Here is a 22,903-nt window from a genome sequence, read left to right on the forward strand (position 1 = left end):
CTTATAACAGGCATAACTCCCAGCCAACTTACGAACAGTCCTTTGATTTTTTATACTTTGAACATTCAATATGCTAAACGATATGTTGAAGATATTCTTTTTCTACCTTTATTTTTCTCATTTGCTGGCTCTTTGTTCGGCGAAGCAGAGTCACATTTCTCATTTTTCATGTCATCTACAAGGAAAACACGTAAAATATTTACAGCCACAAAATAATCTACTGTGTACATTATTGATCGGAGATAAAGTAATGCAAATGCTACTTACCAGTATGCATCTGTTCTTGGCATGTAGGGCTGCTGACATTCATATCTGTGCATAGATCGCCGCCTAGTGTTGGGTCCGGATGATTGCACATTGTTGTCCTGGAAGAGTCTTCGAAGTATCACGAGATAGGTGGCTCCTCCCCTGGACTACAGTGCGCATGGGCATCGCCTCCATCCCCAGATTGTTTTTAGCCATTGGCAGAGATGGAGTGACATATGTGAGTGATGCCCTATGCTAAGAGTATGAAAATATGTGTAAAGAAAATACTGCAGCTGCTACAGGCGCCGGGGAGGAGGGCGGGCGATATGAATGTCAGCAGCCCTACATGCCAAGAACAGATGCATACTGGTAAGTAGCATTTGCAGTTCGAGGCATGTGGGCTGCTGAATTCATATCTGTGCATAGAATACATAGCAGTCCCTCCATTAGCGGCGGCCGCCCGTGCCAGCTGCAGCCGTTTGAAAAAGCGTTTTGAGAACAGCCTGGCCAACAGCTGCCTGCTGTTTAGAGTGCACATCTACACAGTAATGCTTAGTGAAAGTATGTGTGGTAGACCATGTAGCTGCTCTACAAATATCTTCTAAGGGAATGTTACCTAGGAAAGCCATAGAGGCCCCCATCTTTCTGGTGGAGTGGGCTCTTGGTGGAATTGTGAGAGTGCGTTTAGCTTTAGCGTAACAGATCTGAATACATTTCACTATCCACCTAGCGATCCCAGCTTTGGAGATAGCATTTCCCTTGTGGTGTGAGGCAAAAGCAACAAAGAGTTGCTTGGTCTTACGAAAATCTTTAGTCCTGTCGACGTAGTACATCAAGGCTCTTTTAACATCAAGGGTGTGGAGCATCCGCTCCGCCAGTGACTCTGGGTTTTGAAAAAACACTGGTAACTCAATTGTTTGGTTCATGTGGAATTGAGATACAACCTTGGGTAAGAATTTAGGGTTAGTGCGGAGCACCACCCTGTTAGCGTGTACTTGGAAGAAAGGTTCCTGGATGGTGAGCGCCTGCAACTCGCTAACCCTCCGTAGCGATGTAATTGCTACTAAGAAAGCAACCTTCCAAGTTAGAAACTGAAGCTCACAAGAGTGCAGTGGCTCAAAGGGAGGACCCATCAGCCTTGTAAGAACCACATTGAGGTTCCATTCCGGAGCTGGTGGTGTCCGCGGTGGAATGACCCTTTTGAGTCCTTCCAGAAAAGCCTTGATAGCAGGGACCTTAAAAAGGGATAGGTGTTGCCTATTCTGAAGGTATGCTGCCATCGCAGACAAATGAATGCGGATGGAAGAGTACGCCAAATTGCATTGGTACAGGTGGAACAGGTAGCCAATAATGTTCTGAATGGAAGCGTCCAGTGGGTCAATATTGTGGTTTACACAGTACATGACAAAACGCTTCCACTTGGCTGCGTAACAAGCTCGAGTAGTGGGCTTCCTTGCCTCCCGAATGATGTCCATACAATCGGGGGGAAGATTGAGGTAGCCAAACTCTAGGACTTCAGGAGCCAGATCGCCAGGTTGAGCTGTTGCGGATCTGGGTGCTGAATGTCGCCATGGCTCTGCGTCAGAAGGCTGGGGGTGAGATGAGGCCTCTGATGCGGTACCACGGAGAGTTCCAGAAACGTGGTGTACCATGGTTGGCGAGCCCATGTTGGAGCAACCAGGATGAGAGTCATCGAATGCTGCCTGAGTTTGCGTGCCACCAGCGGTATCAGAGGTGCTGGGGGAAAAGCGTACGCAAATCTGCCTGACCAGTTCATCCACATCGCATTGCCCTGTGATTGCGGGTGTGGGAACCTGGCGGCGAAGCTTTGGCATTTTGCGTTCTCCTTTGTGGCGAACAGGTCTATCTCTGGATGACCCCACCTTTGGAAGTACGGTTGGAGTACTGATGGGTGTATCTCCCACTCGTGCATTTGGTGGCTTTGCCCGGGAGATGCTCCGCCATGAGGAAGATGTTCCTCTGAATGGCCCACTTCCACATGCTCTGAGCCAGATGAGACAGCTGTGGAGAGTGTGTGCCTCCCTGCTTCTGGATGTAGTACATGGCCGTCATGTTGTCCGTCCGGATCAACACGACCTTGTTGGACAGATGTACTTTGAATGCCTTTAAAGCCATGAAGATTGCCATCAGTTCCAGAACGTTGATGTGCATCTTCCTCTGCTGTAGTGTCCATAGTCCCTGCACCGTGTAATGGAGTACATGCGCTCCCCATCCTTGGAGAGAAGCGTCTGTTGTCAGGATAATCTGTGGCACAGGCTCCTGGAACGGTCGGCCCTTGCAAAGGTTTTGTGGATTCCACCAATGCAGAGAGTTGTACGCCCGACCGCTCACCAACACTAGGTCTGTCAGTTGCCCATGAGCCTGAGTCCACTGACGTGCCAAGCACTCCTGAAGCGGACGCATATGTAGTCTCGCGTGCGGGACGATGGAGATGCAGGAGGCCATCATGCCTATCAACTGCATGAACACCTGCGCTGGAAGCGAGTGCTGAGGTCTGAATCGTTGGATCAGAGTCTGGATGCTGGCGATTCTCACTGAATTTGGCTGCGCAGTGGCTGCCAGCGTGTCTATCGTCGCGCCCAGATACTGCCGTACATGGGCGGGCTGGAGATGAGATTTTGGATAGTTCAGCGAGAATCCCAGATCGTGCAGGAGATGAATAGTGCGTGACACGTGGTCTGCGCACTGCTGTTCTGTCCTTGCCTGAATGAGCCAGTCGTCCAGATAAGGATAGACGTGGACGTTTTGGCGTCGCAGATGCACCGCCACAGTCGCCAGGCACTTTGTAAAGACTCTTGGCGCTGTGGTGACCCCGAACGGCAGAACCCTGAACTGGTAGTGCTGGTCTAGGATTGTGAATCTGAGATACTTCCTGTGGGAAGGATGCAGGGGGATATGAAAGTATGCATCCTTTAGGTCCAGTGTGGCCAGGAAGTCCCCCTGTTGAAGCAGAGGGAGAACCTGCTGTAACGTGAGCATATGGAAGTGCTCCGAGAGAATATACCAGTTGAGGGGCCTGAGGTCCAGGATGGGCCTGAGGGATCCGTCCTTTTTGGGATCAGAAAGTACAGGGAGTAAACCCCTGTTCCCCTTTCTTGCAGTGGAACGAGCTCTATTGCCCCTTTTTGCAGCATGACTGTGACCTCCTGCTGCAACAAGTGCAAGTGCTCGCCGGACATAGGACGGCTTCTTGGAGGTATGTTTGGTGGAGTGGAAGTAAGTTCCAGACAGTAACCGTACTGGATAAGAGATCTCACCCACCTGTCCGTGGTGATGGATTTCCACGCGGGCAGGAACTGCTGGAGTCTCCCCCCGACCGGTGTTGTGTGGTCGGGGGGCAGTGACAAGACGTCACTGCTTGTTGGCGGTGGTGGACCTGGAGCTATTGTTTCCACGTCCCCTGCCCTTGACATTGTTGCCTCTGTAGCCACCTCTACCCTTGTTGGTGTATGAGGTCTGGGTATTGCCCTTATAGTACTGTGTGGATTGCGATGCTTGACCCCTGGAGGTGCCTCTGGAATTGGAGCGGCGAAAGGAACCACCCCGAAACTGCTGAGATTGGAGGGCCCCCATCGACTTAGCAGTGTCCGTGTCCTTTTTCATTTTTTCCAGTGTCGCATCCACCTCGGGGCCAAACAGGTGGTCAGGATTAACTGTTTGGTTGAGTATGGTTGTTTGGATAACAGGTTTAAAGCCTGAGATTCGAAGCCATGCATGCCTTCTCAGCAACACACTAGTGTTGATCGCCCTGGAGGCAGTGTCAGCCACATCTAGCGCACATTTGATGGAAGCGTTAGTGATTAGCTTGCCCTCCTGAATTAACATCTCCCCAGCCTCCTTGTACTGGTCAGGTAGGTGCTGCAACAGTGTTTCTAGGGTGTCATAGTGAGCCCTATCGTAGCGTGCAAGTAGGGCCTGCGTGTTTGAAATACGCCAGATGTTAGCTGCCTGCGCAGCAATAATTTTTCCTGAGGCCTCGAATATTTTCGACTCTTTGTCTGGGGGAGGAGCGTCACCAGTAGTCTGTGAATTCGCCCTCTTCCGAGCGTTGGATACAACCAAAGAGTCATGTGGCAAGTGTCCCTTAATGTATGTTGGATCCGAGGGCGCTGCCTTATATTTCTTATCAATGCGAGGATTGATGACACGCGCCCGAGTGGGCTCCTTGAAGACCTCCGGCGCGTGCTTTAGCACCCCTTTGAGCATTGGCAATGTCTTGACTGACTTCTCTGCCACTGAGAAAGTGTCAAACAAAAAATCCACATCCACAGGATCTGAGTGGAGCTCAACATCATGGTTGGCTGCGGCCCTCTCAATTAGGGCGTTGAAGGCCGCAGAGTCCTCCGTCGGTGATGTCTTTGCCGCAAAGAATTGCGGTTCCTGACCCGATTGCGGGTCATCTGGGTCGGCTCCGGCCGACCAGGGTTCATGTTCCTCCTCCGGATCCGAGTACGCCGGATAGTTGTACTCGACTTCCTCCTCATCGTCACCTTCCCCTGCGTTAGAACGCGTAGGAGAACGTTCCACTTGTTTGGGAGACGAAGGCTCCATAGGGGCCGAAGCGCCCGCCGAGTCCTTCTTGTTTTTAAGAGGAATCCGAAAATGTTCAAGCACCGGTTCCGTGGTGATTTTTCGTTTGAGGAGGGACAATTTCCCAGTATTGGCGTCGATGATGACCTCACGGCGCTCTTCCTCAGCGAGTGGCTGGAGCCGAGGCTTCGACCCCGCCAGCGACGCTTTGGGCGTCGACACCTCCTTCGAGGGCACGTTCGCCCCCTGCTTCGGAGCGAAGGCTTTCGGCGTCGACTTTGGCGGCAGGGTGTAGCGAATAGGCGTCTGCGCCTTCGCCGACTTCGATGCGGGCTTCGGCTTCACTCCCTCTGGTTCGGGAACCTCAGCGTTTCGAATCCGTTGGAGGGATTCAACGACCTTCTTCGTCAAGGCTGGAGAGGGCTTGACTGTCTCGAGCGATTTCCCTGAGTCGGGAGTCGAGTCTGCCGGGGGCAGCGTCTTCGGAGTCGACACCTTGCCATCCTTGGCCCCGACAGTCGGAGCCGGCACAGCCGGAGCCTTGGAATCGCTTTGGCGCTTCTTTGGAGCCTTTCTCGGGTCGTCGACCTCGACCATCTTCGGCGCCGACGCAGCCGCATCGGCCACCTTCGTCTTCGGCGTCGACCCCGAGGCCTTGGGGTCGGCCATTTTGGCGTGGCTTTTCAAGTCGGCCATTTTGACTTTCTTAGGTGTTGACGCCTCTAGAGCCTTCTGTCCCACCAGTGGAGCTTTCACTTTCGGTTTCGAAACCGATGGTGTCGATCCCGATGGCTTCACTTTCGTTTTCTTCAACGGGAGTGGCGCCTCAGAAATGTCCGCGGCCGGGCCGAGAGGCGGGGCAGTTGGACTAATAGCAAGGTCTTGGGTAAGGCCCGAAGGCGATCCCTCGACCTGGGCCGTATGTTGGGGATTAGCCCCTGAAACAGTCTGGGGGTGCTCTTCCTCCGAGCTATCCCCCACGGTGGCAATGGCCCCATCGTCGTCCCCTACCTCGTCGCCGGCTTCATCAAACTCCTCATCTTCTGCGTCGTAGTCCTCTCCCTCCGACGCAGGGCTAGAGTCCGAAACCTGAAAGACATCTTCGTCTTCTTCAAATGCTTCAAAGATGTTGTCCGGCGGGGGCGCAGGGGGCGCCGACAACTGGGCCTGGAGTCGAGCGGCCCGACGATGCTTTAGGGTCTTCTTGCACCGGAACTTTGAGCAGGCCATACACCTGGCCTCGTCATGGTCCGGTGATAAACACTTGTTGCACACAGGGTGCACGTCGAGGTGTGAATACTTGGAGGTGCACACCGGGCACCTCTTGAACGGAGTCCGTTCCATGTTCAGGAACTTGGAGCGTCGAGTAGGCCCGTCCGCGCCGAGAGCACGCGGAGGGGCAGGAAGCGTTCGGAGCTGAGAATAAGATAACCCGAACGAAACAATACCGACGCCCAGCCTAAAGACCTTTTGGTCTCAAGTAGAAACGTAAAACTACTATCGGTTCCGACAGAGGGAACCGAAACACATCCGAACCCAATGGCGGAAAAAAACAATCTGGGGATGGAGGCGATGCCCATGCGCACTGTAGTCCAGGGGAGGAGCCACCTATCTCGTGATACTTCGAAGACTCTTCCAGGACAACAATGTGCAATCATCCGGACCCAACACTAGGCGGCGATCTATGCACAGATATGAATTCAGCAGCCCACATGCCTCGAACTTATTATGTTAATGCCCACTTACATCATGAATCGTTTTTCCCGAAGGTAAAACAACCAAAATGTAACATGCAGCCAGGGATACTTTTAGCACAACTGCCCTTTCTGAATGGTCATCCTGTTTCTGCTTTTTGTTTTTTGTCTTTTCTTAACCACAGTTTTTGCAGGCTGTAGAACTATGCACACTCTAACCTGGTAATCAATGATTAAGAGCTGTGTGCCCCTTTCTACATGATGTATTAGGCATACCCCTAATTTGCATATTTACCTATAAGTCCCTAGTATATTCTACAAAAGCATACCCAGGGCCTGTAAGTTAGACATCACAAGAGGCCTGCAGCACCCATTGTACCATTCACTAGTGTTAGAGGAACATGAATGTAGGCCTGCCATGTGTAGTGTGTCTGTGCAGTTGTAAAACTGCAATTTCGACCTGTCAAAATAATCTCTTTTGACAGGCCGAAAGCTTCCTGGTAAATATTAATAAGTCACCCTTAAGTAGGCTTCACTGCCCATAAGGCAGGGTGCATGGTATTTCAAATAAAATGAAGTGAAAAACCTAATCTATAGTGCGTATAAAACGAAGGGTGTTAAGGCATCACGCCTAAAACACGAAATGGAGGGCGAGAAAACCAAACATAGGATATGGAGACCCACTTACAGAGTAAATAGTTAAGCTTTAAGATTTTTCCTAAACAGCAGGTGATTCTCAATTTCTGTTATGTGACGTGTTAATGAGTTCCACAATTTAGCTGTGGAAAATGAGAAGGGTCTTCTACCCCATATGATGCAACAGAAGCTAGGTACCACCACCAGTTTGCACGTGGATGAATGAAGAATACTGCTGGGTATGTACCACTGGTAGTTAGATCTGAGAAACCTGGGGCCTTGATTATATAAGACGTTATGTGCAATGCATAGAGACTTGAAAGTAATTATTTTCCACGCCGGGAGCCAATGCAGTTTCATCGGTTCCTCGGACACTGATTGATGTTTGGGATGTCCAGAATCAAATAAGTTTCTCTTTGAAAATCCCAAGAGTTTTTTCGGAATTGATGGGGAGACAGGGGTGAAAAGAACCTTGGACCACCAGCTGTTATTCCAAATAGAATTATAACAGCAAAAAAATCGGGACCTCAATTTGATCTACATTTAATTTAGGACAGTTATCCTTTATCCAGTTTTTAATTTCCCACATGCAATTCCTGAAGTTCAGAGCCACTGAATAAACATCCACAAGGTGGCAATCTGGGTGTCTTCACCATATGGCAACACTCAAAAGCTGAATGACTGAATCAGCTTCACAAGAGACAAAACAAATTAATGAAAGAAGGAGGGACTTAAGGATGAATCAAGTGGAAGTCCACAGGGAGGAAAACTGTGTTGATCCAAACTGTCCCCACATTACTGTTTGAGGCCTATGTGGGAGACAAGATCTTGACAGGCTGAGAGCATTGCCTTTAACCCCAAATTGGGATAGACATGATAAGAGAAGAAGGGGGGAGACTGTGTCAAAGGCTTCAAACATATCTAAAATGATAAGTGTTACAGCCTCTCCTGCATCCACCAATGATCTAACGTTGTCTCCCAAAGCTACCAATGTGGATTCAGTGCTGTGCTCACTTCTGAAACCCGAGTGAGATAAGTCCAAAAGCTTATGTGTCTCAATAAAAGTAATGAGCTGCTGATTGAAAAAGTATTTTAGCTGTGGTGGGTAGCAAACATATGGGATGGTAATGTAATTTTCAAGAACCCATGCACACTTAGTACAATACGAGACAAAGCGTTAAATTGCAAATAAGTAATCTGTATTCTTGGAGTCAATCTTGAGAAAGGGTGTTTTTAATGTTCAAGAAAACCAGCCGACACGTGTTTCGTCACGTCTGGGACAATCTTCCCGCGACTCTTCAGGGCTGGGGGGGATACAAAAGGAAGTGATGGGGTACATGACAACAACAAACAATACCCACTGGTATGCGTCACTTTACTGAATATTGGACCAAACGCCAAAGGGGAAAACCACTACACACAGGATTATTTAAATGGCGATGTGGCTGGGGGTGACATTTATCTGTGGAAGTGGCTCAACGTCGTGGTGGTGAGGCCAACGTTTTGAATGATACGGCATCTGTCATGCGTTGGTGTGGGAAGGTGGAAGTAGTGGGGGATAAGTGAACAACTTAAGTGCCACATATAATGTGAAGATTGAAACAGGCAGTGCTCGAGCCAAGAATAATCAAAAACATTACGAGGGGTGTCGATATAAAACACGTCTAAGTTGAGCAGCACATTGAAGCGCTCATAAAATTAATCATACCTATGGCGAAAAGTAGTATAGTGTGGAGAGTCTATAAAATGAAATAAGAAATGTACTAGATAAGAGCATATAAGTTCTTCCCAGTCATAAAAGATATATAAGTATATATATATATTTAAAGGTTGCTAGGGAGTTGAAAAATATAAGGGGGATAATGAACAATGAAAGGATGCTCACCACTCCGTCGGTGATACTTCCGACCTGACAGGGCCCTGGACTATTTAGCAATGGAAACGATCAATGGAGGAATTCTAATAATAAAAGAAATAACAGAGCATGTGTAGTGAGTGGCTCGGTAAAGGTATAGATTTAAGCGTGATGCATGCAGGTAAAACATTCATTCTTGGCTTGCTCACCTATAAAATTAATCTTCGTAGTGAAAGATAAAGTAAGGTGAGCGAGTGCGACATCGGACACTCCAAACACGCTGGGAACTGTTTAAGTCGATGACCTAGAAAGAAAAAGCGAGGGAGGAGGAAAATCTCATTAATGCGTAAAAGACCGCATATGTGGAGTAAGCTGGTAGTAGACACATAACGTGTGTCTCTAAGTGTCGGTGAGCCATGAAATAATCAGAGGTCTATTTAAAGCAGGGATTGTATCTTCGTCGCTCCAAACCCAGTTATAAACAATGGGGAGGAGAGATTAGCTGTTGAACTATTTGAAAAGATCAACCGTCAGAGCTACGAGTTTCAATGACAAAAGGAGGAGTATAGTACAGGATGTCCCGGGGATCGGAGATCGGAGACATATGGGCATATCTTAATTAGGTATGGACATGGAGGTGGCAGAGAACGTTAAGTAAATAGGAACTCGATGAAAACGAGTTAAAAGGGTGGAGTTGCTGTGAAGGGCATAAATTTACTTGAGATTATTCAATCCAAGTGTCTCCACGGGTTTAATTGATTGTAGGATCGGTAAAACGAAATCAGAGTTAGTTAACCCTGAAAAATAATAATTAAAACGCCCTGTAGTGCCTGATAATCTATAAAAGAAACAATGGTGATAGCTAAAAAAGCTCTCCTGTAGATTGAGAGCTAGTGATATTTAGACTTACTTAGTATATCAGACGGGTACATCCGACATCTGTCCTCCGAACTGCGCGCCGGGTGAGGCCACAGTGACCGTTGCCCCGAAAGTGAAGATAAGGGAAAACAAAAGGGAGCGAGAAGTGCCCGGATGATGGACCTCTAGAATGCTAACCTCGCGGTAACAATCAGGGCATACAGCACTTGATAGACCAACGTACGTGCATATTGAACGTGGAATACGTGTGTACATCAATGAGAGAAACGGAGAACCCCCTTCTAAGTTGGTCTCCCAATCCTTCAACAAGTCTTCGCTTAAGTCCTCGAACGTTGGAAAGATGAGAATGCGTAAACCTCGGGGTACTTTTTTATGGTTAATATATTGTTGCAGGGTTACGCCATCCCACCAACGTGAGAGCTCCTGTTTCCTGAGACGTTCCAATTTTAGAAATAGTGCTTTCAGCCCTCCAGTCTTTTGGGCGTTCTGTGTGGAAGAGGTTGCATTCATGTCCTTTCCGTAAAGATCCTGTGCCATCTCCTCGCACTTGTCATCAAATCAAGGCATTTCGTTATCAATGGATGGGTAGAAGTGCTTGCTGGTCCAGACAAAAACCAATGTACACAAAAAATGTAGCAGCGGACCCTACGATGCCGCACCTTGAACCCAGTTCCAATTATTTGTAAGTTTATGTGCAGCCACCCTTGACGTCAGCTGCTAATTGGCGTCACTGTGTTTTCCAGATCACGGGTAGTTTGTTAGCTTATGTGGGGGCGCACAGATAAAAAGTCCAAGAGAGATGTAGAATTTAGTAAGTGAAAAAGTCCTTTTGGGGCATCCCTTTCCTCTCTTGAGAGGTTGAATTTTATGTCTCGCTGGCCCCTACTCTCCCTTTCAAGTTTGTAGAGACTGGTACTAACCCGTTCGGAGAATGTGTCAATGTTATGATGGTATATGCTCGGGAGGAACTTAGAATTAGGACGTAGTCCACTGTCCACTGAAAAGTTTTCAGAAATATTGTGCTCAGATCGTATGAGATCTAGGTCGACCTCCCTTTCCTCACTCTCGGTAGTCAAACAGTGTAAGTTTTTAATCTCAGCTATTGACATGGTCACAACACCCCCTGTGTCCCAAGTAAGTCGGCTACAAGTGGGTTTGTTGCTAAAAAAAATCCTTTAATTTCAATTGCCTGGTAAATCTAAATAAATCTACATGCAAATCAGAAAAATCACCATCCTGGGTGGGACAAAACCCCAGACCTTTGCATAATAGTGTGGTCTCATCTTTATCCAAAATCCTATCCGATAGGTTAATCAACCTCAATTCAGTGGTGGTCACATCCTCTCTTGCCCCAGTCCCACCATTCTGATCTATTGTTTTGGTTGTTCCTTTGCCTTGTTTTTTGCCCTCTCTGATCTTCCCACCTGTTCCTCGCCTTGCTCCCCTGCTCCCCCTTTGGGCCCTCCTACCCCCTCTCCTTGTCTTCTTTGTTGTTGCCTCTTTTTGGCGTGGTTGCCGCTTATTCTTAACTTCGCCATCTCTTTTTGAAAAGTAGAGGGGCCTGCATCTTAGAGGGGCCTGCATCTAAAGGGAGCCCACCTAGGTTTGTTGCGGAAGACATACTCTCCATAGAGGAAAAGGAAGTGCTACTTGCTGATTTTAACTCCTAACTTTCCTCCCTCATCCTTTTCTTGTTAGACTCATCTGCTAATGTTATGTTGTCAAATTTTTTCGCAAGGGTGTAAATGCGACCGTCATTATAATCTTTGTCATCGCGCTTAGTTTTCCTTAGTTTTTTTGTCTCTTAGATAGCATTGATGACCATCAATTATCTTTTTCAAAATTTCATAATTTTTCTCAGCTAACTCGGTATTCTCACAGGCCTCAATTTCCTTCTCTACACTTTCTATTTCTACCATTAGTTTTGCCCCCTTCTCCTCCGCATGTTTTATTAATATCTGCATCATAACACACGATGCCCCTTTACTTGAGATTATTCAATCCAAGTGTCTCCACGGGTTTAATTGATTGTAGGATCGGTAAAACGAAATCAGAGTTAGTTAACCCTGAAAAATAATAATTAAAACGCCCTGTAGTGCCTGATAATCTATAAAAGAAACAATGGTGATAGCTAAAAAAGCTCTCCTGTAAATTGAGAGCTAGTGATATTTAGACTTACTTAGTATATCAGACGGGTACATCCGACATCTGTCCTCCGAACTGCGCGCCGGGTGAGGCCACAGTGACCGTTGCCCCGAAAGTGAAGATAAGGGAAAACAAAAGGGAGCGAGAAGTGCCCGGATGATGGACCTCTAGAATGCTAACCTCGCGGTAGCAATCAGGGCATACAGCACTTGATAGACCAACGTACGTGCATATTGAACGTGGAATACGTGTGTACATCAATGAGAGAAACGGAGAACCCCCTTCTAAGTTGGTCTCCCAATCCTACAACAAGTCTTCGCTCAAGTCCTCGAACGTTGGAAAGATGAGAAAGCGTAAACCTCGGGGTACTTTTTTATGGTTAATATATTGTTGCAGGGTTATGCCATCCCACCAACGTGAGAGCTCCTGTTTCCTTAGACATTCCAATTTTAGAAATAGTGCTTTCAGCCCTCCAGTCTTTTGGGCGTTCTGTGTGGTAGAGGTTGCATTCATGTCCTTTCCGAAAAGATCCTGCTCCATCTCCTCGCGCTTGTCATCAAATCTAGGCATTTCGTTATCAATGGATGGGTAGATGTGCTTGCTGGTCCAGATAAAAACCAATGTACAAAAAAATGTAGCAGCGGACCCTACGATGCCGCACCTTGAACCCAGTTCCAAATATTTGTAAGTTTATGTGCAGCTAACCTCGACGTCAGCTGCTAATTGGCGTCACTGTGTTTTCCAGATCACGGGTAGTTTGTTAGCTTATGTGGGGGCGCACAGATAAAAAGTCCAGGAGAGATGTAGAATTTAGTATGTGAAAAAGTCCTTTTAGGGCATCCCTTTCCTCTCTTGAGAGGTTGAATTTTATGTCTCGCTGGCCCCTACTCTCCCTTTCAAGTTTGTAGAGACTGGTACTAACCCGTTCGGAGAATGTGTCAATGTTATGATGGTATATGCTCGGGAGGAACTTAGAATTAGGACGTAGTCCACTGTCCACTGAAAAGTTTTCAGAAATAATGTGCTCAGATCGTATGAGGTCTAGGTCGACCTCCCTTTCCTCACTCAGGGTAGTCAAACAGTGTAAGTTTTTAATCTCAGCTATTGACATGGTCACAACACCCTCTGGGTCCCCAGTAAGTGAGTTACAAGTGGGTTTGTTGCTGAAAAAATCCTTTAATTTCGATTACCTGGTAAATCTAAATAAATCTACATGCAAATCAAAAAAATCACCTTCCTGGGTGGGACAAAACCCCAGACATTTGCATAACAGTGTGGTCTCATCTTTATCCAAAACCCTATCCGATAGGTTAATCACCCTCAATTCAGTGGTGGTCACATCCTCTCTTGCCCCAGTCCCACCATTCTGATCTATTGTTTTGGTTGTTCTTTTGCCTTGTGCTGCTCAACTTAGACATGTTTTATATCGACACCCCTTGTAATGTTTTTGATTATTCTTGGCTCGAGCACGTCCCCGCACTGCCTGTTTCAATCTTCACATTATATGTGGCACTTAAGTTGTTCACTTATCCCCCACTACTTCCACCTTCCCACACCAACGCATGACAGATGCTGTATCATTCAAAACGTTGGCCTCACCACCAAGACGTTGAGCCACCTCCACAGATAAATGTCACCCCCAGCCACATCGCCATTTAAATAATCACGCGTGTAGTGGTTTTTCCTTTGGCGTTTGGTCCAATATTCAGTAAAGTGACGCATACCAGTGGGTATGGTTTGTTGTTGTCATGTACCCCATCACTTCCTTTTGTATCCCCCCGAGCCCTGAGGAGTCGCGGGTAGATTGTCCCAGGCGCGACAAAACACGTGTCGGCTGGTTTCCTTGAACATTAAAAAACACCCTTTCTCAAGATTGACTCCAAGAATACAGACTGCTTATTTGCAATCTAACGCTTTGTCTCGTATTGTACTAACATGTCCACACTGACAGTTTTGTTCATTTGATTAGAGTGTGCATGGTTTCTTGAAAATTACTGTATACAGTGTTAGTCTTGACTGACACTACATTGAGGGGTTATAGGGCTTTTCCCCTCACCCAAGGTTGCACCTCACGTTTGCCATAGAACCACTAATTAATACTGTGTCAATACCCAGCTGTGCGCCCTTTTCTATAACCTACTAAAAACCCTTCCTTACACCCTTAGATATGGGATGGTAATGTCTTAACTTCCACGGCAAAATCGCAGTTTGGGATGACATAACTTCGCACAATGGAGACCAGACAGAATTTTGGTTTCAAAAAAAGTACACCAGGTTGTCACAGAAGGACTGTGCCACATCTGTATTGACAGGATTATTAGGGCAAGAGAGCATATTGACTATTTCGAAGATTTCCTTTGAGGAGCTGTGCGCTTTACTAATTTTAGAGGTACAATATTTATTTAAAAGTAGGACATGAAATAGTTTAAATTTTTAACACGTCCTCACAATGACTAGGCCCCAAAAGCTATTTCATTCTGTAGAGATAGCTGTTCTATAAGAGAGAAATTTGATACAATATTACACTTAATAATGTTATTTCTGGCTAGGAAACACCTACACATTTCATTCTTGAACTTTTTCAAATATTTGTTACAAGCCTAACTCACTTGTGAAGTTCGATTTGTAAAAAATATTGTAGAAAAGTAGCTTTTAAAAAGTTACTTTTCCCCTACCTCGGGCCCTTGAGGCCCATATACATCAGTTCCAATTGTAACAGAGGAGAGGAACAGTTCCCTTGATGAGGTGTGAACTTGCTTCTAGAGTGGAGACAAAAGCCTTGGGCATTGGGAGGTGTACTGTTCCTCTGGCAGGATGACCATCTGGGTTGGGCCCAGGAACTTGATTAACTTCAAAGAGACATACCCTACTACAGGCAAATGCTAGCTAACACCTGTGAGCTAACATGTCAGAAAACATCCTTTGTTTTCTCAGTCGGCAGGCATCAATCCCAGTACGAGAGGAGCTGCCCCCCCTCCCTGGAACTGGTTTCGAGTGACTGCATAGGAGTGGTTGCTCATTTCACTGGCCACACCGCAGGGTGAGCACAAAGGCTCTGCACAGAAGGAGAAGGGTTTTGTTCATCATCTTGGATTTGGACAGACAGGAGCACAGTATGATTGTTTGCAGAAGAGCATAAAGGAAGTGTTGCAGACGTGGGATGGGTAACACCTGGAAACTTTTACCCCAATAGTTAGGGAAGAGCCAGGAGTCACCCGCGGAGTCACCCCGTCCCACAGGCAAGTGTCAACTGTAAATAAAGCATCCCCATTACCCTCCTCATAACCCTTTCTGGAACTGGTGAAGAACAAAAGAGTACTGGACCTGCTGTCTGTGACCAGATAAGAGCTTGACTGGACCTGCTCTCCCTCTTGTAACCAAGGAAAAGAAGTGGACCTCATGGGCCATTATTCTAAAGCTCAAGCTACAGGGTTACTACAAGCTACAAGAGGCTTTTCCCCAACAGGACCTGCCCTGGACCCTGCTGCTTGCTCTGCTGGAATGAGTCTTGACCCTTAAGCGCTGTCCCCAAGGTCCCGGACCCTTGGTTGATGTCAACAAGTACCCTTCCTAACTTTCCTGAAACCTGGGACTTAGAAACCTTTTGACTTCAAAGAGCTCCATAGCACCACGACCAACCTGCCAAGCTGAGCCAACTGAGATGTGTTGCCGCTAAGCCAATGATTTTGGTTCTCCCGCTTAGTGTCACGACCCCCTCATGGACCTAGCGTGCAGGGCTCATATTGTATTATCCATGTGACATTTAATGGCACACTATGAAACCATGTCTAATGCTCCCCAAAACCCATGATTTCATTGCACTGGAGTCTCTGCAAGCATCCTCCAGAACATGTGAACCAATCAGGTATCTTGCACCTGCTGTTACTAGCGCCTTGGTGTGGTTTTCTATTGAATATCTGCAAGCTTCCCCCAGAATCCCTGAACCAATAGAGCACCTTGCACCAACTGTTATTAGGGCCTTGGTGTTTTCGCTATTTTTATTTATATTAAAGAGATCAACATTACAGAGGCATACAGGCATAGTAATCGCCATTGACGGTGAAGCGAGCATGCATTTGCATTTAAAGGTACTGCAGAAAGGGTCTTTCTAGTAGCACCATGGTGCAGCACTGCACGAAAAACACATGGAGAAGAAGCACAAAGACCAGTTGTGCAGAGCGAAGGAAGTGTTGATTAAAGATACAGCATAGTCCATGTATGCCATACAGTATGGTTTTACAATATGAGAATGAATATAAACAAAAAAGAATCCAATAAATGCTGCTATTATCTCAATAGCAAACATACAAGATCACTAGGGCCATACTGTCTAAAAGGAATGTAGAATGGGGAGTCAACCTTTACGTTCTGAAAAGTGAGTGTTCAAAAAAGGGGGAGGGGAATGCTTGGGGGTAGGTGTGAACATACTGTGGGGTTTTACCAACCTGTCATGGGTGTGGCATCTATTGGGGGCTAGTGGAGGGTCATTGCGTACGTGGTGCAAAAGAGTGAGTTACTGAATTTCTTGAGAAGGATCTGATATGATGAAGCAGGGTGCTTGGGACTGACAGTATTGGACAACAAATAAACTTGCAGGGGATGCCAGATATCTTTTTATCTAGAGGTTGGTGGTTGGAGAGAGGCATATAGTTCACTGGTAGTGTAGCAGTAGGTCATGCTGGTGACTTAGTTAGTTGCGGTGGGAGGCAGGCTCTTACCCCTAGTGTATTGCAACCTCACGTTTGGCTAGAAGTAGCACGATCACGGTTAACGGTCTAGTGCTTTTGGGGAGATCTTGGACATATCCCAGCAGGGCAATGAGTGGATCAGTGCCCAGGTTAATCTCCAACATTTGAGTAAACCGGGAAAATAATCTCACCCCAGGAATGTGCTATGTATCTGCAAGTCCAAGTCATGTGGAAAAAATCTGCTCCTGTAGCGTGGAAAGCATTTGGAGATCTTTGGGGTCCAATGGCATCACCTTGGAAAATATGGAGACAAGTGGCATGGGCGCACCAAGGTCCACCTCTGGTTTGGTGTATAGCAGTCTAGCGCTACCAGCATGGTATCAACAATGGGAGTATTGGCATTGTGCAACCAGGTAATAAAGCTGGAAGTGAGGTACTCGAAACCAGCCTCTCTTGTATGGGAGCACCAAAGCGTCCTAGATTATATGAGATCGCCAGCCTGCCCAAATACGTTTGAGGAGTAAACCGAGTAGAGTAAAAATTGAGTCTCTTTGGTGGTGGGGTTAATGGCAAGTTTAAGCAAAAACAATACATTTGTTTTCTGGTTAATTGTTTCCAACTGGCCAGTTGCACTTCCCCTTTCTGTAAGGTCAAAGCAAGTGTACAAACACCTGTATCCTTTAAGGGTCTTTGAGAACCTTACAGACTACCATATGCCCCACATGCCACATGTGTACTAGCTTAATTCTTTCAGTGGGTATATAAGTTGTGGTTTGGCCTCTCTCCCTGCGAAACAAGCTTCACTTCTACCACTCACTTGAAGAATCCAGCCAGCACTAAAAAGCACTCTAGTCTCCTTCAAGTTCAAGCTGAACCAGTGGGCCCCATGGCTCCAGCTGCCTTGACGCCTCCTTCATCTCTTCCTCCTGCACAACTACTTAGGGCTCACTTATACTCCTGTAGTAGTAAGCAGGACCAAGAACCCACGTCATCAAAGACTATATAAACTTTTTATCCATGCCCTCTCTGTGATTTACTCCAGCGCTTCTTGTGTGTTCATGCTCCTGACCCTTCTTGAAATCTTGGCGCTTGAACTGTGATTGTACAGAAACTAAAGACTTTAGCTGCGTGTTTTTCTGATGAACAGTAGTCCCAAGAGAAAGTACTTCAGAGTGTTTGATATATGTATGAACTTTGACTAGAGATCTGCGTTCTGAGTTTAATTCTTAGGAGTGCCAGTAACTCCAATCTGTATTCAGAGTTTAATTCTGTGATTTTGTGATCTGTGCCGCTGTTGACACCTGTAAGTGTATGTCACTGAAGTCAATACATTGTTATTGTATATAGAGGCCTCTTAGTGTACTGATGGTAACTCCCTCCTCTTGTTATTTCCAGTGCACTGGACCAATTAAAAACAGATGTTCTGGGCCAGTACATATCTTCCCTGCAGACACAGAAAGTCTCAGGAGCAATAAATCCTGTTAGCAGTGTTGCACAGCTGCTGAGCAGATCAAGTACCACAAGTCTCTCTTTTCCTATTTTATTCCATTCCCTCTCCCTACCCCAAGGGTAGCGCTTGGTTTAAGGAGTTCCTTGAACGGGCTTGGCGCTGAGGGGGGATAGGAGGTCCAGCATCAGATCCAATATTGTCTCCACGGTTGAGAACAGGTCGTCTCTGCGGTGGGAACTAGGTGTGCATGACTGAAGGCCAAGCCTTGCATGCTTCCACCGCTTGGACGATATGGATGACCAGATACACATTCAAGACGTGGCCCAGGCCCTGTCTGAAGACACCCAGCATGTTTTAGATGTAGCAAAGGCTTTAGAGGATGTACAGCACAAATTTAATTCCTTGCAGCTAAATTTTTTTATCATCCCAAGGCCCCTTACCCTTCAAGAGTAGTGCTTGGTTTAAGAAGTCTCTGTTCCTTGAATGGGTTTGGCCCTTAAGGGGATAGGAGATCCAGCATCGGCTCCAGTATAGTCTCCACAGTTGGGACCAGGTGAGCGCAGGACACTTAGAGCGTTTCCGCAGCAGCAAATCTGAGTATGGGGATCCTGGGGAGAAGTAATCTACCTCGTGATCCCAGCCTACATACAACCTTGCCCTGCTGGAAGAATCCGAGCTCCAGACTAAGTACAAAGGTAGATATCTTCACTGGGTGAACATGCGAAAAGTGTGCAGCCAGCAAGAGACTGTCTCTGGGCACAAAATTTAAATTTCTCCTGCTCAGAGCTTTCCTGGCAAAAGCCAACAACTGCATGGAGACGTTGTTCAGTGGCTATCCAACGATGAGGAGCCTTCTTCGGCCACAACCTGCTGACTTGACCCACTGAGGATTTTTGACTTCAAAGTCCAGAGGTAATTCTACTGATTGGGCTGAACCTTGTTTCTGTATCTAGCCCGTGCGCCATTACAGTCAGCTTTAATTTGCACTTACGTTATGCGCAATCAGGTGACTGTGGTTGGCACTTAATGCTTTTTGGCACTCTTTACACATTTAAACTTTAACGATTCATAAATTCGGTTTCCCTTACTGGATTTTAGTTTTTTTGGTGTCAGACGATTTGATAAAATGAATTTCATTTTTCTAAATTAGTTTTGGGTTTTTATTGAGTGGTATTTTGACTTTATTACTGTTTTGGTACCCTAAAAATACTTTACATATTGCCTCTACATTAACCCGATCTGCTCTGTGCCACAGCTGCCAGGGGTTTGAGCTCCGGTTAATTTAGGGACTTTATTGACACATCCTAACAAGGAATGTGGTTATTACTTGAAGTGGGCACCTACCCCGTCAACTTATACCCCAATTTCTTACAGTACTGGGGCAATTGATGCCAGGGTGTGGCGCATTCCATTTCTCAATGGTGGAAGGAACCCAAAAGAGGTAGGTATGCTCTGCACAATGTGGTAAAACAAGTACTACTGCATTTCCAGCAAATACAGCTACTGAAAGGGGGTCTGCCCTGTGCCTGGAATCTTGGAGCACAAATGCGGTGTTGGATTAAACCTCTGAATCTGATATTTTGACTAGTTTATATGTCACACCTACTTGGGAGCCATCTTGGTATAGTTTCCTCCAAATGTTTGTCTGTGTTCAACTCACCGAAGGCCACCCACATCTGCTATTTCGGCATTCAGCTTGTTGAAGATCTTGAAGGTTCTTATGATCAGTTTGAATAGTTATTACCAAGAAATGTCTCTATTTAATTAATGCTGACTTAATAGCCAGGGGTTCTTTCTCCAAGATGGAATAATTTGGGTCTGCTGGAGAAAATTTTTTGAGAAGAAAATGATGGCCCGTTCTTCACTAACATGATTTGATTGAATTAAAACTGCTTCCATTGCTAAAATCTGAGACATCTGTCTCTGCTATGCACGGTCTAGAAATATCTGGTTGTTGTAGGATGGGCGCTCAAACGAACTCTGCTTTCAATCTTTCAAAAGCTAATGTGGTATCATTAGTCCAGTGAAAGGTCTTTATCCTTTCTAGGCAAACTAGTTTAGAAAACGTATTGATGAATTTTCATTAATAGTTTAACAAGCCAAGAAAATTGCTTCTCCTATACAGGTGAAGGAGTGAGCCTATCAAGAATGGCTCTTTTCTTTTGAGTCAATATCAATTGCTTCTGATGAAAGGACGTATCCCACATATTTTAAAGAGTCTTTTTCTAACAAATATTTTTCAGCCTTGGAAAACATGGCGAGTATGTTCAGTTGGATCCTTCGGGAAAAACAGGATGTCATCCAAAATAGATAACCACAAATTGCAAATTGAAGGATTATTTGCTGAGTTCCTGAAACTGCAGTGCTGTTCCCGAGCAAAGAGGACTGTAAAGTATTAATAAAGCAGAATGATTTTTGAAATTGAGAAGTTTTTAGTATGCTGATGATACGTTGCGAGTGAAGAGCTAGTAGCTTGTATTGAGCGATGGATTGCTATGCTGCATGTGAGATTTTCGTTTGCGATGTTGATTTTTGGTTCAATAGGTTGTTTAATTACTGTAATTGTTATGTACTTGTCCTATTTGTGAAATGAGTCAAAGAAGTTTGGGTTTATTATTGGTTGATTACCTATTTGGATTTGTTGTAATCCAAGATCTCGAGTTATTATTGCTGAATTTTGTGCAACAAGGGAGTGTGTTTTGAGAGGCACTGCATTCACATAGATTTCTTTCTAATAACAAGTTTCCTTTCTAGGGTTTGTGTGCATAATTTAGGTGTTATATGCTCTTTGGAGCACTGAAGTAAGAACACAATTGTGCCAGGGGGTCGTTGCCACTGGCCGGGAGTCGGCATTAGTGTGAAATGTATTTACCAACTGCAGCAGCGGTATTGGTCTGGATTCTATTGACTGAGATTTTCTATGTATAATTAGCTGATTATATCCTGTTCAGGTAAAGCAGACCATATCAATTTTGTGTGGTCGGTGAGAAAAAGGCATCTATTTTTTCTCCATTCACAGTAAAAGCTGCTCTGCACTTGGCTGACTGACCTAAAGAGTCACACTGGGATTGGTGAGATGTTGCCACAGAGTCACACTGTCATTGGTTGGCTGCTGTTAAAGTCGTGCTGAGACTGCTTGACATTTGATATAGCAGTGCTGGGATTAGTTGTTATTCGTTTACTTGATTTGAACGGGTTTTGGATAATTTTAGTGAAATTAATGGGTGCTGTGTGTCAAACTGTGTACCAAATGTTGAAGGATGTAGGGCTCTGTATGTATGCCTGGATTTGTGTTGGCATGAATATGCTTCTGTTGAGAAGGACTTGCAGTTTTCTTCAGAGGAGATTTTTAACACTAGAAAGCTAGATTTTCTGAGATAGACAAGGATAGTCACTACCATGACCTACAAAGTTTGAGGCATTGAATAAATGTCATCGGATTGCCACAGAGAAAGAGAAAAATAATGAAGAAGCTTTAAAAGGGTTAATTGACGCAGGGTTAGTGAGGAAATATAAATTTTATGGTCAAGAAATGTTCCCTAACGTACCCCACCGTCTCCATGTACGAACTTAAAGTGCATGTAACTTCCCTCCTGTGCCAGCTATGAAGACGCAAACACATTTGCGTCCAACGTTAACATGTCCTCTTTCAGACCCACCCTGAACGGGTTGAATAGTCCGTTTCTAAGTATGCCTTGCCAACGTCTTTTTGTGGTGTACTTTACACGTTTTTCCAGCCCAGGCGAAGTAGGCCCTGAATTCTGCCATCGAGCCTTTTCCTGCCTTCAGACTCTGAAATGCCTCAGCCTGAGCCGGCCTCTGTACCCGTGACCTCTGCCTTACTCCCTGCGCGGCTCACGGCGCTTAGCTCAGCCTGTTGCCTGCCAAGACTGTATTCAACCTTCGAATTATCTGTTCCGCTCCTCAAAACTACATTCCTGCCTACTAGTTTAAGTAAACATCCTTCCAGCTGCAGAGCAAAGGGCCCGGCCTCACTGTCTCCGTCCAAGTAATTCATAGTCTCTGTTACCATGGTAGGCCCATGCCCCCTCGCATCTCATGCAGACACTTAGACGCTTATACACGCACTCACAGTCAGTATAGAATAGCTTCTGTCCGAGAGACCTTTTCCGTCCAGATAATATGGTTCCCAAACATCAGATATCAGATATGATATAGGAACGAGTTGATCTGACATGCCAGACTTCTGTCTCTTTCCTCTAGTGTAAATGTCAAGTCCCCTGCACCCTCCAACTTTACGTCAGTCATACGTCATGCAGCTGCGCGCCCATCCTAGCTACCGATTCTTGCTGACTCTGCACTATTCTGTCATAGAGCCACCCACTTCTGACACTTACATGTGACGTTTCTAGAACACACCTCTGTGCACGCCTTAGTTCACGCCTTCTGATTACGTATTGCCAACACGTGTGCATCTTTATCTTGTCTCTCTCAGCTGTTACGCCTTCTGCATTGACTTCTATTGTGTATATTAAGTATAAAAGTAATGTAATGTCAATAAAGTATGCTCTATCCCTTCCTGCACCCCTGTGGTGGCAGGAATCCGATATCCAGAACCTGAACCATTCCTTTTTAAGGAATAAAACCCCTAAGAACTCTAACACCACGGACTCTGTCTCTTTCTTTCCGATTGAGTTATTTTTGTTTAAGTACTTACCTGCATAGAAATTAAGACGGTAAATCAAATATTTACCACAATATTTTGGCGCCCGAATAGGAACGCCTCCCCCACCCCACG

General features: G+C 45.9%; 1 protein-coding gene across 3 annotated transcripts in view; it reads right to left on the minus strand.

Annotated features, from left to right (window-relative positions):
- TRIM25 (tripartite motif containing 25) overlaps positions 1–22,903 on the minus strand; it is a 461,778-nt gene that overhangs the window by 218,340 nt on the left and 220,535 nt on the right. The window contains exon 5 of one of the 3 annotated variants that reach the window (XM_086930875.1): positions 107–175. The exons of the other annotated variants lie outside the window; for them this stretch is intronic. Within the exon in view, the coding sequence (XP_086787001.1) occupies positions 107–175 (69 nt within the window). The remainder of the gene's footprint in view (positions 1–106; positions 176–22,903) is intronic. 3 annotated transcript variants of the gene reach the window in all.

The sequence above is a fragment of the Lissotriton vulgaris genome, chromosome 7, assembly GCF_964263255.1.
Source record: "Lissotriton vulgaris chromosome 7, aLisVul1.2, whole genome shotgun sequence".
In the NCBI taxonomy this organism is placed as follows: domain Eukaryota; kingdom Metazoa; phylum Chordata; class Amphibia; order Caudata; family Salamandridae; genus Lissotriton; species Lissotriton vulgaris.